General features: G+C 36.7%; 1 protein-coding gene across 31 annotated transcripts in view; it reads left to right on the forward strand.

The window, feature by feature from the left end:
* Nucleotides 1–3,778: 3,778 nt before the first annotated feature.
* CLASP2 (cytoplasmic linker associated protein 2) overlaps nucleotides 3,779–16,375 on the forward strand; it is a 194,387-nt gene continuing 181,790 nt past the window's right edge. For 7 of the 31 annotated variants that reach the window (XM_039336928.1, XM_039336930.1, XM_039336921.1 and 4 more), the window contains exons 1-2: nucleotides 3,780–4,984; nucleotides 11,875–11,953. In XM_039336928.1, the coding sequence (XP_039192862.1) occupies nucleotides 4,790–4,984; nucleotides 11,875–11,953 (274 nt within the window). In that variant the 5' untranslated portion in view covers nucleotides 3,780–4,789. Of the gene's footprint in view, nucleotides 4,985–11,874; nucleotides 11,954–16,375 lie in introns of all 31 variants that reach the window. The other 24 variants (XM_039336934.1, XM_039336935.1, XM_039336937.1 and 21 more) reach the window with 8 other exon arrangements.

The raw sequence follows: 16,375 nt of genomic DNA on the forward strand, positions 1-16,375 counted from the left end.
ACACTCCAAGTGAAAACAATCATATATTAGGCAGTTAGTAAGGCTATTAGAGCATAATTCCAAAATACAAATTACCATATTAGGTAGCAGAAAAGATAAACAGAAAACTCTTAATTTACTAGTACTTCCTTTTATTAGGGAAAACTTCATTGCCTTCTCAAATTTCATGAAAAAATAATTTCAGTCTAGTTTCTTAGACTGAAAAAAGAAATCTTCCCCTATAAATAGATACAGGAAACTTTAGAAACATGGATGGAAACTTTCTAGTCAGTGGGAGTACAGGAAGATTAGGAAATTCTCAAAAATAAAGTACTGGAAGTATGATGACATGCAAGTATAGTGAAAAAAGTAATGGATAAGTTAAGAAATCATTTTGAAGTTTGCAAAGGTTTTGATTCAGATAATAGTAACAAGGAATATATACATGGAAGATAAATGAAATCACCAGGAAGTGTTGCAGCAAGTAGCTAATATCTATGACAGAAAATTAACCCCAAAATTAAAGAAATTTAGGCTTACTGGGGAAATTAAAAGCCATAAAAACCTTTTTTTTTTAATCAGTAGTAAGAGGTAAGCCTACTGCTAGGAGAAGATAGTAATGTTGTGGGGAAAGTCTTCATCAAGGTCCAGTCCAAGCCAGGAATAAACAACATGGCGACTGTTTTTGAAAGAAGATTGTAGTTTATTGAAGAGGAGAGCCAAATAGAAAGAGGGCTCTGGAAGAAAAGAGAGAGGAAATGTAGTAGGGAGTGGATTTTTATACCCTCTTGGGCTTTTGTTTGGAGTTGTTTCCTGTTCCTGTTTGAAGCTTTGTATTTCCTGTGTCATATACTTTTACCTGAGTCTGAGTGTGCCCCTTTGGCATCTCTGTGTTAATCCTATTATGTCCTGTCTTACAGTTGGGTGGGGTATGTAGATTTTAGATGTCTTTGTCTTCCTAAGCTTTTAGCTGGAGGGTTCCAACCTTCCTCAGTGGATTGTTACATCTGCATTTGTACAGAGCTGGTTTCTGCTTGGGGGAGGGAGATTTGGGGCTATTAAGAAAAACTGGGCATGCTTTTCTGACTCTTTAAGATCCTTTGAATAAATATAATATTCTGCTCTTTTAATATTTCCTTCTCTGGGGGGAGTGACTTCCCACAGTAAGATAACAGGAGAGATCAGAGTTGCTCAGCTATTTTGTTTCTGTCTTCTCCCATGTGTTCCAATAGAACTAAATGGAACAATTGACAGAAAGAGTGCCAATTTAAGGTAAGTAAAAAGATTATTAGAAAGCACCTAATTATCATGAACAAGTTTAATTCTTCAGAACTAGAACAATTATACCCAAAAGTCTTGAAGGAACTTGCATATGCCATTTCAGAGCCCCTTCTGTGATCTTTGTGGACTTGCAGAGAATGGACAGAAGACTGGAGGAAAATACTTGTTTCTGCTATCAGAAAAGTAAAAAAAAAGAAGAACAGGGAACAGACCAATTAATTTGGTATCAATATCAGATGAAACTCTGGAACAGAACAAAATGCTCTGGATGCAAACATTTTTTTAAAAAATGCATTGCTTGGCAAAAATCAGCGTGTTCTTTATTATAATAAATCCAATCCAATATGATCTTTTTTAACAGAGTGAACAATTTACTGGTTGCTGGAATTGTGATTCACACCATGTACTTTTGTTGTTGTTGCAAAGTCATGTCCGACCCATCGCGATCCCATGGACAACATTCTTCTAGGCCAGTGCTTCTCAACGTTTGTGTGACGGCGACCCCCGTCACACAAACGTTCTGCGCATGCGCCGGGCCGCGCACATGGGGGTGGGGCCCCCACGGGTGGTGTGCATGCGCGGCGGTGCCCCATGCGCGACGCACATGCGCGACGCCCCCCACGCTGCGCGCGTGCACGGTGCCGCCCCCATGCACGGTGCGCATGCACGGCGCCCCCCATGCGCAGCGCGCATGCATGGTGCCGCCTCCCATGCGCAGCACGCATGCGCGGCGCCACCCCCATGCGCAGCGCGCGTGCACGGCACCGCGAAAAATGGCGGATCACCGCCTTTGGCGACCCCCGAAAAATGGGCGATCGACCCCAAATGGGGTCGCGACCCATAGGTTCAGAACCGCTGTTCTAGGCCTTCCTGTCCTCTACCATCTTCTGGAGTCCATTTAAGCTCACGCCTACTGCTTCAGTGACTCCATTCAGCCATCTCATTCTCTGTCATCCCCTTCTTTTATTGCCCTCAATCTTTCCCAGCATTAGGTTCTTCTCCAGTGAGTCCTTCCTTCTCATTAGGTGGCCAAAGTATTTGAGTTTCAACTTCAGGATCTGGCCTTCTAAAGAGCAGTCGGGGTTGATCTCCTTTAGGACTGATTGGTTTGATTGCCTTGCAGTCCAGGGGATATTTGATGAAGTTTCACATGAAATTGTTAGATGGCAAAATATAGGTTGAACTATGCTATATTACATAAATATCAATGTACTCAATGAGATTATGTTAGTGACTCAGAATCTAATTAGAAAAAAGTATCAAGGGTCCTATTAAAAGTAGGCCATTCAACATTTATACTGAAAAAATGAGTAAAAACCACCACGATAAATATCAGTAGGGACTAATGCAAAACCTGATTGTTAGCTAAGACAAGATGTGAGTATAGAACAGTGGGGATTACCACTATATTAGGAAGCAGCATTGCAAAAGGGATTTAGGTATTTAATGGATTACAAGATGAACATGATCTAGTTTACTCATAAATAAATAAAAACCTAGGCCGTATAAACAGTAATATGATGCAAAATCAAGAAAGATCATTCCTCTCTATTGTGTGTCGGTCAGATCACACTTAAAATATTGCATCCAGTTCAGGGCATTTGGCAGAATGGAACATGTTCAGAGGAGCTAAGCAATAGAGGGCTTGAAAGACAAAGCATAGGAACAGCTGGAGATATTGGGTACCTTTAGACTGGAGAATACATGAGTAGACATATCTGTTTTCAAACATCTATCATCATCTACCATTTGACTTGGAGATTTGAATGGCACCTGCTCTGCCTTTATTCAGGAAAGCTGTTAGTAAGTTTTCAGCTTGAAGGGATTATTGTTTGGGCTGGTGCCAAGGGATGGGTTGATGTCTTCATTAGTATTGATCAGTTGTATTTTTTCTTATGAATATTTTGATGCTGCAAATTGCCAAATTTTATCTTTTCAGAGTATGGACACCAAAAGGAATTAAGTAAATTTATATGCAACTAAATTTTACTGAGGGTACAACTTGTTTAATATTGAATAGTGCCTAAGTTCTGGATCCTTCTGTGTATCCTTGGAGCACAGTACGTTTCCAAATTGAGAAAAAAGAATGTACTTGGTTAAAACAATACTGTACATAAGGCCCCTCAACCCTTTTTCTTTCTCGTTATTTCCCCCACACATACATGCACAAACTAGGCACTGCCACAAACTGAGCACCAAAGTAAACACGACAGAGAGTATCTCATTGTATTGCCGGAAGGGAAACTATCTTTTTCTGACGCAGGAATCCATTTAAATATTTTTCAGGAAAGGCTGAAATCATAATTTTGTAGCTCTATCCTTTTAATGCAATGTTCTGCTATTCTTACTTCATCTTTACAAAGAAAAATACCGGCACAACAATAGGCTACTAAAAAGATCTCGCCTTCCCTCAGTGACGAGATGCCAATAATAAAACGCCAGGTTCCGAAAGAAAAAGAGCAGAAAAGTGAGGACGCATGCGCAAGCAACTCGTTCAGGGGAAGCCCTTGCAGGAGGTGCGTCGCGAAGAGGGGTCTTTCAATGTGCACGCGCATGCTCGGCCATAGATCTAGACCAGGCGTGAGACTGGAAAGGATGATTTAAAGAAGGGGACGGGCCTCAATTTTACGCACGCGGAGGAAGAGCGTTGGGGGCTCTTTGGGCGGCGAGTCGCTCAAAAGAAGCGACGCCAGTAAATTGGCTGAGCGAGTGGGGTAGGCGCGCGCGCGCCGAAAAGAGAAGATAAAGGCGGGTTCTCCGTGGGGTGAGTGGCGCCTCTGGCGTGTGGCTGGCTAACGGTGGCTAGAAGTGGACGTGACTTCCACAGGACAGGGTGGCCATCGGTGCCGTGTGGAGGAGAGCCAGCAAAACAGCGCTTTGATTCCGTTCTTGCTGTTCTTCAACTCAGCTTTCTTGCCTCGTCCGGGGATTCGCAGGGAGCATGAAAGTTCCGCCTTCGCCGCAGCCCCGAAACAGCGTCTCTAGCCGCTTCCTATTTCCTCTGGCCAGGGAGAACGGCCGCTATTGCTCACTGCGGTGAGAAGTGGTGAGGTGGCCGGCGGCGCCTGAAGCCGGGAGGCACAGGCTCTATCTGCGGCGTTATTTGCCCGGCCGTATGGGCAGCGCTCCTAGCCTTTCATCTGCTGAAGTGCCTCACGTTTCCTGCTGTTGAGCCCCTCCTGAAGGGATTCTTTTAAAGCGGGACCGAGAAGACATCGCCACCGTGACTTACTCCTCCAACTAAACCTTTCATAGCTGTAGAGTACTCCCCCCCCCCAGAGCTTGCATTGCAATTTTATATGGAATTTGTATGCTTCGGCATATGATGACTTAATGTTTTATTCCTCAGAGTCTGGTGTTTTACAGTTTATATTTTTTCTTTGGTGAAGGAAGGAAACAAGACAGTCCCCCCAGTCGATGGGCAGAAAACTAATCTGTTTTATTACAACTTCTTGAAAATTTGTGATTCCTTTCACCATACATTAGAAGCAGAGTTATTAAGAATAGGAAAGTTCGGGTCTACTATACGATGGAGCATGGCAAAATGGATTATTTCTGTGAACAAGTACAACAAAAAGATGTGAGCCGCAGGTTGCAAGTTGGCCAGGAATTTCTGGAATATTTGAATAATCCCAGCATTTCTACTGATCTTGAGCAGGATCAGCAGCGCCTTGATACAGTGATGGATGAATTAACAGGATGGGTTAACTCTAGTAATTATAAGGTAATAATTGTGCCTGATGTAGACATATTTCTGATTTTTGTTAAGTATTGTGGTGTTGCTTTTTCACTAAGTTCTCTGTCATTCAAGCAAATTGTTGAAACATTAAATGGATAAATTTTGTCAATGTTCATTTAATATCAATTTTATCCCTTTACTTTGTAAAAATAAAATTTTATTTAATTCACTAACTCAAATGTGTATATTCAGTAGATGTATCAATATAATATTAGGTAAGATATTCCTAATATATAAGTGGGTTATTTTCATGAGAATACAGATTCTCAATGTATGACTGTGTTGGACCCTGCCCATCATATTTGTAAGCTATGACAGTCGTAAAATGGGCTAGTTATATGATTTTTCTGATTATACTACCTTTTTTGCAGCGGTTAAGAAAAACAATATGTTATGATTGCAGTTTTATAAAAAAATGTGGAAGTAAGTTGGTTTACAGCAAAACCATCAAAACACTGACATGTGACCCTGGGAAGCTGCCAATAGCTATAAATGTAGCCCATTTACCAGGCACCTGAAGTTTGATCACATGACTGTGAGGGGCCTCAACCGTCAGGACTTCCATGTCCAGGTAATAAGTAGATCTGTACTACTTTCAGATGGTTGCTAAACAAGTAGTAATAAGTCGAGCATTACTTGTATTACATTCATTTTCATTATGGACTGACTATAAAAAACTTCATGTTGTCATGTTAGAACTGTAATCCTTGTATATATTGTATTTATTTAAGGCCCTACTTTAATTTAGTAGAGTTTGTAATCCACTAAACCAGATACAAACTAAATACATTTTACTGTAAAATTTTATATTTTTACACTGTATGTAGTTACTTGAGGATATACTGTTTCTGGAGGAGTTAGATATTTATTTAATAAGGATTTTTCATTTATTAAAGAAGTCACATTAATAGCTTTAATATATTCCCATTAAAACAAATAGCAACAAAAATATTTTAAATAATATTTAGACTGTAGACTATTCCATTTTGTGTTGTAAAAAATTCAAAATGATTCATACTTCAAATCTTCTAAATAGATTTCTCTTGGTTGCCAGAATAGAAGCATGGAGTTAGCGAAAAAAATTTAAAAAACCGCAGAGTATCATAGAAAGCTCCAGGATATTATTGTAATAGTAGTAATAACTAGTAGTAATCTAGTTCAGTGGTATTGAGTGCTGTCTTTATTTACATTTTTGTCATTTGGTGGCAGTATTGCTCTACAAGTCAGGTTTTTGTGGATTCCAAGAATACTCCAGAGATTATGTGTACATAATTTAACACCTAGTGAGTAATTGATTCAAATTTTGAACATTATTAAGATATCTTGCAAATAAATGTAATGGTAACCTAGTGGGTATTGTAAATAAACAAAAAAACATTTAAAATACTTTATTTGGAATAACTATTTCCCTCTATTACTGTTAATTGACTTTTTGAAAGTCAAATTGTGAAATCTTAATCTAGCAGAAAGCAATGCAGCAAACTTTAATTACAATAATGCAATTCTGGCTATATTTACATATTACCATTATGTAAATAACAAAGAGATGCAAATAACATGCATCTTCTTGTGCCATATCCATTATCGGACGTTGGCGATCATGTTGGCGATCCTGTTTTTATCAGCAGCCGCACGAAAAAGTGCTGCTGAATTTTGTCCAAACCAATCCCTTAGATTTTGAAGCCACGATGTTCTTCTTCTGCCTGGACCTCGTTTGCCTTCAATCTTTCCCTGGAGGATTAAATGGAGTATCCCGTATTTGTCTGGGTGTTGCATCACATGTCTGAAATTCTAATTTTTGTTTTTTAATTATTTTGATGATTTCCCTTGGCTTTCCCAGGTGGCTTATCACCTCATTTCTGATCTTGTCAACCCAGCTTATATGTAACAGCCGCCTGTAAATCCACATTTCAAATGCTTCTAGTCTCTTCAGGTGGCCTTCTGTCAAAGACCAACTCTTTGCTCCATAGAACAGGATAGAAAAAATATAGCATCTGACAAGCCTGATTTTCAGTCTTCGGCTTATGTCAGAAAGACCTTTTTCATTTTGAACAATGCTGTTCAAGTTTTCTCTATCCTTGTCTTTACTTCAGTGGTCATGTCCCAGCTTTCATGTAAATTAGAACCGATCCTTTCAACTTTTTCTATGTTTCATCATTGTGGATTTCAAACTACCCATTTTTATTGGCTATTGTCCAATTTAACATAAGCAATAACAAGCACTTCTTCCCCCAATTAGTTCATAAAAATGAAGTTTCACTAATATATGCAATAATTTTTTAACCATTTAATAATAAACTGTTTAAAAAAAGTGAGTGAGAAGATAATTATGTGACCAAACTTTAATGTACTGGTTAGAATAAAGTCACAGACCGTTGGTGAACATTTTGAAAGTACAGTATTTTGAAATTGATAGTGTTTCATTATCAAATAATTTGAGCTTTTTTAAAAAACATAAGATACTTTTGCTTTACCAATATCAGGTACCTTTTAGAATGACCTTATTTTAAATGTTAAATGTAATAATACATTTTCATTTCTGCCAGGCTTTAAATACACATTTATCATAAAGTTAGGAAGTGTTTTATACAATTTTTTTATACAATAGGTAATGATAATGAATTTATTAAAATGAATTCATTAAAGCAGGGGTCCCCCTGCTTCCTGTTGGGAACCAGGCTGTGAAAGCAGTGGGCCAGCACATGGAGCTCCATCTGTGCATGTGTAGGATCTAGATTGCGAAACCATTTTCACTGTCCCTCCAGCTGCTGCCGCCGTGGGCTATGAAGCTAGAAAGGTTGGCGATCACTGCATTAAAACACAGTGGCTTATCCTGATAGAATACCACTTCAGTTTCAAATTCATTGTGAATACTTAAAACTATGACTTATATTCATAGATAAATATGTATAATTTATGTAGCTTAATGTGAAATAAATAATCATATAACTTTAAAGACAAATTGGCATATGACATAATATAGCAGAAGGAATGGCAGAACTTGGGATCCGCCTAGAATCTATATAGCCACAGCCAAATTAAGTCCGACACCCACTTTAATACTGTTGATCCTTATCTAACCCTTAGCAGGTGCTAAATGTTAACTGAGTTTGCTTGCGGCTATGTAGAGATACTAGGCTAATCCGTCTTTTAACTCCCCCACCAGAATCACCAGGCTCTGCCACTCTTTCACCTACATATGTGGTTTTATAGGAGCTATTATTCATTTTGACAGATTTAAATTACTAGCTGTGAGAGCACAATGCTTCATATGGTAGGATGCTGGGTAAGCTCCCATTACCCGCTCCAGCTCCTGCTGACCCAGCAATTTGAAAGTGGGCAACTGCGAGTAGATAGATGGGTATCATTTCAGTGGGCAACTTAACAGGAACACAAAAGGAACCTCCAATTGCACATTCCCCCAGGCAACGGTGATGTGAGTGGCTGATCCTTTTATCATGGAATTGCTTTGGTGCTTCTGACAAGGAACTATAGCAGTGATGGCGAACCTTTTAGAGACCGAGTGCCAAACTGCAACCCAAACCCCATTTATGTATTGTCGGGTGCCGGGTGGAGATGGCCAACTGGGTGGCCACGGCCCATTGGGTGGGCATGCCTGTGGTGGTAACGGCACACTGGGTGGGACTAAAAAATTCAATCAATCAATTCCAACTTTGAGAGATTTTTTTTTTCCTGCAAGAAGTTGAAATTGATTGATTGAACCTTTTTTTTTTTTTTTGCACACGGCGGAAGCCTAAAGTGAAAATGTTTTATAAAACCAGCTGAAGACCTAGGACTGGGGCGATGGTGCACATGCCCACAGAGAGGGCTCTGTTTGCCACCTGTGGCACGCGTGCCATAGGTTCGCACCACGGAACTATAGTATAATTACTAACTTAAAGATGAAGCTAAACATCCCTAAAATGTTTGTCACATTGGAATCATGAATAATAGAGAATTCTAAAATACAAATAACTCATAAACATCTGTTGTTTTGCCTCTACTACTTTTAAACACAGACATGTATTGGTGAGAGTTAACATATTTTAAGCAATCATAAATTGAAGCTGGTGGATTTTTTTAACTCTCTCTTCACTTCAGAGGTTTGCTTAATGCTCTTCTATCATTATTGTTATACATGCAAATATCCGAGTTGTATTGCCTGCTAATGTAATTTTTCTAGCAGCTCTACACTGAGAAGTGGAGGAAGGTAGGATAGTTATGTTGAGAGCTATGTTTGGAGATATACCATAGCTAGACCATTAGGATAGTTCTGGCCGGAAGACATCACTTCAGAATATTTCATTTCTAGAATAGCTGTTATTGTCTAATATTGTGATTGAATTTTGCCTTCATACTACTATTAATGTCCTCTGGCCCACATGATGAGAGTGGGGATTCAACCTGGCACTTGGCTTTCACTTTATTTTATTTATGTTAATTGACTCCTCACTATTTTTCACACTGGTTATCTTTTCTAACATCTTTTTTATGATCATTTTAATTTCCAAAATACCACTTCTGTTGTTTATTTCTAATGTGTGTTATTTTAATTTTCTATCATCCAGTTCTGATTTTTTATCACAACAAATCTGGCTTTTACTGTTGGCTGTATATTAAAACTGCATTTATAAAAATTACCACTTTCTTTTTTTACAACTGAATTTAAAAGACTTTTTACAAATCTTCATATTCCTTGATCTTGGTGACTTGTTTTGTTTCTGATATCAGATTCCCTTTATGTCTTTCTTCCAGATTATTCATGTTTAATTTTTCTATAGAAGGATACTTGTTTTCTAATTCTTCTCCTTTCTTTTGAATTCCTTTCTAAACTTGTACACTTTATGTACACATATGCATACATACACATATACCTATATACATATATGTATGTATATTTACTGCTATCTTCTTGTATAGTCTCTCTCTCTCTCTCTCTCTCTCTCTCTCTCTCTCTCTCTGTGTGTGTGTGTGTGTGTCTGTGTGTGTGTGTGTGTGTGTAATTTTGAAACCATCCATCTAAATAGATATTTTCTAAAATCTGAGATAGTGGGTACTTGGATTATATGCAACCATATAGTAAAATAAAGGGATATATAAAGCAAAATATAAACCCAAGAGATGTAGAATTTTTATATGATATATTACTTTTTGATGAAAATTGTACAAAATTGGGGCTAAGCATTCTTCATATTTTACAGCCATTATGAACTATAAATTCCTAAAAACCAATGTTTCTGTTAAGGAGCTTGAATTATATGTTTAATTTTCTCTTTAAAGTCTGTCATACCTGGAATCTAATAGCACCTATAGTTTTAATCCAGATGTATAAATGGGCATGTACTAGAATCATTCCCCCGAAAATCCAAAATAGTTCTCTGTCTTTATAAATCCTTGGACACTGGGAAAATCAAAGCAACATAATTAATAGAAAATAGAAAAGAAAATTAGCAATATTTTGCTAATTTGCTAATTTTTTGCTCATTCATTGGGCCCCTTGGAATCTTAGAGCTTGTATATTTAGAAGCATCAATTTACAACATAATGGAACCTGGAATTTCAATTAGAAATCATTGCAGTCATAGGTCGAGGCACCATGTGATTGGATTCAATTTTACAATCATTTTTATGATGGTTGTAAGGTGAGTCACTACAGTCATTAAGCAAATCATGTCTGTTATACGAATTCAGAATACCTAGTTTCTGTGCGGGGTTGTAGCAGCCATAACTTCAAGGACAAGTTGTAACACCCCTTTTTAAAGTCTATAATAACTTTGAATGGTCTGATGTCCGGTCATAAATTTAGGACTAGCTGTACATATCTGAGTCTTATTCCCAGGAAAAATACTGTATTATATATGCCAAACTGATTACAATAATAAATATTAATAACAATAAAATGTTAAAAAGTAAAATTTATACTTAATAATACTGATTGCCCTATTAAATGAATTTTGAATTTTATTTACCAGTTTAGAGTTCTAGGCTGTCACATTTCAAAAAAAATACACATATATTTTGTGACTTTATTAACATTTAAGATTCTGTATGCTAGATTAAGGACAATAATTTAATGAAGGGGTAAGTGTACAATATTTGCCAGGTCTAAATTAAGGATAATGTTCTAATGTAAAATACATAATTGGTACAAACATTTTTTAAAACCTGAACAATATCAAAACTTGTTGCAATTGGAAATAAAAAGTTTTAAAAAGTGATTAATGAAGCTATACTGAGTTGACTTTGATCCAGATGAGTTCCAGCATGCAATTATAATTTAATTAATTTTTCTTTATCAAAGTAGATTCAAGGCATTGCCTTCTTTTCAATGTAAATTGATAACATTTGTTTTTTTAAGTATATAGTACGGATAGTCCTCAAATTACAACTATTTGTTTAGTGACTGCATGAAGTTATAACGGCACATAAAAAGTGATTTATAATTATTTTTCATATTTATGATCATTGCAGCATTCCTATAGTCACATGATTAAAGTTCAGACTGTTGGCAACTGACTCATATTTATGATGGTTGCAGTGTCCTGGGGTCATGTGATCCCCTTATGCGATCTTCTGACAAGCAAAGCCAATGAAGAAGACAGATTCACTTAACTGTGTTACTAATTTAACAACTGCAGTGATTCACTTAACAAATGTGGCAAAAAAGCTCAAAAAATGGGGCAAAACTCACTTACCAACTGTCTCGCCTAACAACAGAAATTTTGGCTCAATTGTGATTGTAAGGCAAGGACTTTCTGTACAAGACTAGCTGCATGAAATTTAATATAACAGATTCTCATTCTCAAATCTATATAATTGCTTTAAATGGTTGGGTAATTACCACAGTATCATTTTAATTCTTTATGTTTCCATAGGTTTCATTACTTGGATTAGAACTCCTAGGAGCCTTTAGTGAAAGACTATTAGGACGTTTCAAAACCTATGTAGGAACTGGTAAGTATTTTTTACATTTTCTCTATAAAAATATGTTTATCTTTTCATCAATAGTTTATTTTTTAATTAGGGATGTACATCACAAATTTATAATAATGGAAAAAGTGTAGTGATAGATTTGTATGTAGAACACTACTATTGCTGACTTATGACCACTTGTTGAACAACCAGAATTACAGTGGTCTTGTTAAGGGCACTTACAGGCACTTCTGACCATAATATAACATTGCACTATGTCTGCCCCCTATAATCATGTGATTATGATCTGCTTGGTAACCTGTATTTATTACTGCCCTGCAATCATGTGATCGTCATTTGCAATCTTCTGAGCTGGTTTCTCAATGGCAGGTAAGTTTGCAAGCTTTTACTGCCTGCAGAGAGGACACACTCTTGTCTCTGGAGTCTGGTGGAAAAAGCTGCCTTCAGGGGAAACTAAGAGCCTTCAGCAGGTTAGAGATATGGAGCTTAGAGCCTTAGAGCCTTAGATCCAGTCTTTTGGTTCAGCCCAGTACAGCACAACCAACACAAACTGTGAACAGGATAACACTGCCATACATCAAAAACATCTCAGAAACCACCCAGAATTCCTAGGTGCCTTTTAATGAAAGACTATTAGTGAAAGGTGCCTTTTAGTGAAAGACTATTACAACCCCATGTCATCAGTGTAGCACAGAAATCAACTAAAGCTCTCCCAAACATCCTAAGTAAACCAATAAACCCAGCAGCCTCAGAAGAAAAAACAGGAGTCATCAAAGTATAAAGATTACAACAGCCACTACGTAGGACAAACAGGCAGAACATTAAACAGTGCATCCATGAACACCAGCTAGCAGCCAGAAGACATGATGAAAGCTCCTTAATTCAACAACACATGGCCAGACTTAACCATAGTTTCTACTGGGAAGCTGGGACTATCCTAAACCAAGCCAAGTCCGAAAACACTAGAGAATTCCTAAAAGGCACCCTGACAAGTCAGCCAGGAACATAGACATAAACAATATCTATACACTATTGAGAAGAGACAATCAACAAACCAAAAAGGCAGGGGAGACCAAAACACATCCTGACAGCGATCCACATCCAGACAAGCAGAGATTAACATCAGTATTAATATTAGACCAACAATCAAGCAGCAAACAATATCCCAATCAAGGAATTGCCAAAGAAATAGTAAACAGCCCTCCCCCCCCCCCCAAGAATCAGCAAGACTACTCCAACTAACACTGATAGGGCAAGTCACTAGATTATAAAATTAGAGAAAATCCGATTCCCTACTAGGACTCATGATGTACTTTGGGTAATGAAACATCTGCAAGAAAACAACCAAGGTAATTTTGCAATGGTCTCACTAAGCTTATTGGGCGATGTTACATTTGTGATTGTAATAGTAAGCCCTGAGACTTTCCATTTTATGTTCATATTGAGCTCTTCTGAATCATCTTCTGGTTTGTAAAGTGATTATTTTTGCTTTAAGGGTTGAAAAACAAGTATATAATTAAATACAGATAGTCCTTGACTGTATATCTGTATAACAATTGAGACTGGACTCTTCAGTCACTGAGTGAAGCAGTCATGTAATTAGATGTCATATAAGCACTTTTCTCCAAACCACAATCCCAGCATGCCTGGTTGCAGTTGTAAGTAAGTTCCTAGGTCATAAAATGGACAGAGTGAAAATTTGCCTTTCAGAGATACTCAGCACCACTGGGGGGGGGGATCCCTTTGGAAGGCAGGCCTTTAGCTCTCAAGGAGATGCCTGCTGAAGACACTTGGTCACATATGTACCAAATTTCTGGTAGGCAGCCCTTTTGCTGTAGATCAGAGGTCTCCAACTAGTGTGGCCCACTAATAGGCTGTGAGCCATTTGCAGCTGGGCCTGGAAGTGATAGGTGAGTGCGGGCATGAGCACATCCCGACTTGTTGGAGCAGCAGGCAAGCATGTATATGCACTCTCCATCCATGCCTGCCACTTGCATAAATGGAGTTGTATGCACACATGACTATCACTCATGTGAAACCATCCCCTTCTCCCCCCCGCTGGTCCACAGAACCAAAAAGGTTGGGGAATTCTGCTCTGAATGATACCTCTTTATGGGGAAAAAGGAAGTAGATATAGATCAGCAGCAACAAGAAATCCTAGACAATATCTGTTTATGGGATTTACAAAGTAGACTTATGAAAGACTTGAAGATTTTTTTAAAACTACCAAACAGTGATGGAAGATCAAATTTTGTGATGCCATAGGAATTATTTAAAAGTCAAGATTGTTCAGAACAAAAAAACATAATATAAACTTGGACTATTTGATCAGGATAAACTATTAGTATAAATTATTTGTTTCATATTTCTGGTAACTCCTAATAGAATTTTTGCTGAACTAGGATTGAAAATATAATGATTTATGAATTACATATAGATAAAAGTTAGGTAATGGAAGATGTTTTTCTATGATAAAAAGTTGATATATTAGCTTCTTCTTTGTATGATGATTAGAAGTCACTTCTTTAATACTGTTTTTGTTGCCTTTTTCTTTTCTACTTTTTTCTTTTTATGCATATTTTGAGTTTTCCTTTTTCTTCTAGCTTAGTTTGTATTTTTATTATAATTTTTAAAAACTTCAATAGAATTATTAAGCAAAAATTGTAGCAACTAGAAATATAACTTCATATGCCATTTCTGTAATGTGATATATGCCATCATTTGCCAATAATGCTTCTTAGGATTTTACATGGAACAGATAGGATAACTTTTGTGCAAAATAATTAATGGACAAACATTTGTCAACAAATTTTCTATCAACCACTGGAAACAAGGGCGAGAAATATAAGAGCACTTCAGCCTCCCTGGCACTCTATTGCAAGTAAAGATTTTGGAAAAAAGGAATTTTACTAGTACAGTTGGACAAGTAATTACTGAACACATGTACATCAGAAAATTTCAAACTACTCAGAAAGTCTCAGTGAACACAATGGGTTAACATTAAAATCATATTGTGTATCTTTTTTAACCAATCTGTCTATATCAGTTTAGTCTACAGTTTAGGTGTACATCTGATGAAATAAGGTTTTGCTCAGAAAAGCGTATGCCTTTTAATGTGTCAGTCTGAAAAAGGTGCTAAAGATTTCTGAGCTTAAGACCTATTAAAATTGTATTTAACTGTAACCGTTCAACTGTTTATAGTATCACTTGTCTGAAATTTCAGTACTATTACTCTTGAGATCTGAATCTCTATAATTCTACAGTTGCATTTTTGGTAGCTAAATTGATAAAAAAATCAAATGGATGGATGAGAAAAAATATCTGCAGTTTATTTGACTTCGTAGATGGAGCCACTAACTGGTATAGTAAGAATTGGGCATATTGTTGGACCACATACAGTTTCTATGCCTTGATTTTTAAGAAATACTCTCAAACATTTAAAAATATATTTATGAAATATATCTTAGATGACCATTTATTTACAAAATCAGTATAAAATGCCTAATATTTTACTATGTTAAAAGTAATTCTAATTAGATGTTCTAGAATCTGATCCAAATATTTAATTTATAATTGTTATTAGTGCAATTATTTTAAAAAATAGATGGTACATGGTCATGTTTTGATTCAAGCTATTTTTGTCCCTCAGTACTAAGATAAAAAGGGGTAATGGTTATTATTCATAAATTAATAGTTTCTCAGTAAGCATATGATCACTCAAATAAGACATTGCGTGGCATTCTGAAAATAATTGTTATCATTTTGCAGAGGGTGGTAAATGTTTTAACATTTGTAACTATAACAGAAATTAAATCAGTAGACTAAAAGTAGCAAAAAATACCCTAATTTCATCAAGATTTTTGCATTTAGGCCTAAAATGTATCAATAATAGAAAAAAGTAATCTTTATATGCCTGAGAATGAGCGGATGTTGTCCCAAATATTTTTTCATGTATTTAAAAATTAAAAAATTGAAGATATACATTCATTGCTATCATTTAGTTGGTCATAGTTGTGGTTGAATTTTTTTCTATATATAATTTAGATATATAATACCAGTTTTGAGGGAAGAAATAAGAAAAATGATGTGTTACTAGGAGCCTAATATTGAAAAATCTGCCAACAATTCTGAAGATCAGGGAGCAAGCAAAAGAAAACATCTATCTTTATGTTACATGGAACAGCTTAGGCCAGTGGTATCCATCCTTTTCTATACCCTGCATCCCTAGAATGCTTCTGATATATTCTCACTCCCCTTACCAAAGTTCAGAATAATGATAACAAATTATGCATATACACTATAATTTTGAAAACCCAAGTTTTCATACCCCCTCAAATATTGTCTCACACCCCCATGTGAAATACAAAGAATTTAAAATTGGTTTTTAATGCCTTCAGTTGCCCTGAATATTCCTACCGAGGAACTATGGGAAGGAGAAGTGCT

Source organism: Crotalus tigris, unplaced genomic scaffold (genome assembly GCF_016545835.1).
Source record: "Crotalus tigris isolate CLP2741 ecotype Arizona unplaced genomic scaffold, ASM1654583v1 scf7180000017666.379230911805:20528666, whole genome shotgun sequence".
Taxonomy (NCBI): Eukaryota; Metazoa; Chordata; class Lepidosauria; order Squamata; family Viperidae; genus Crotalus; species Crotalus tigris.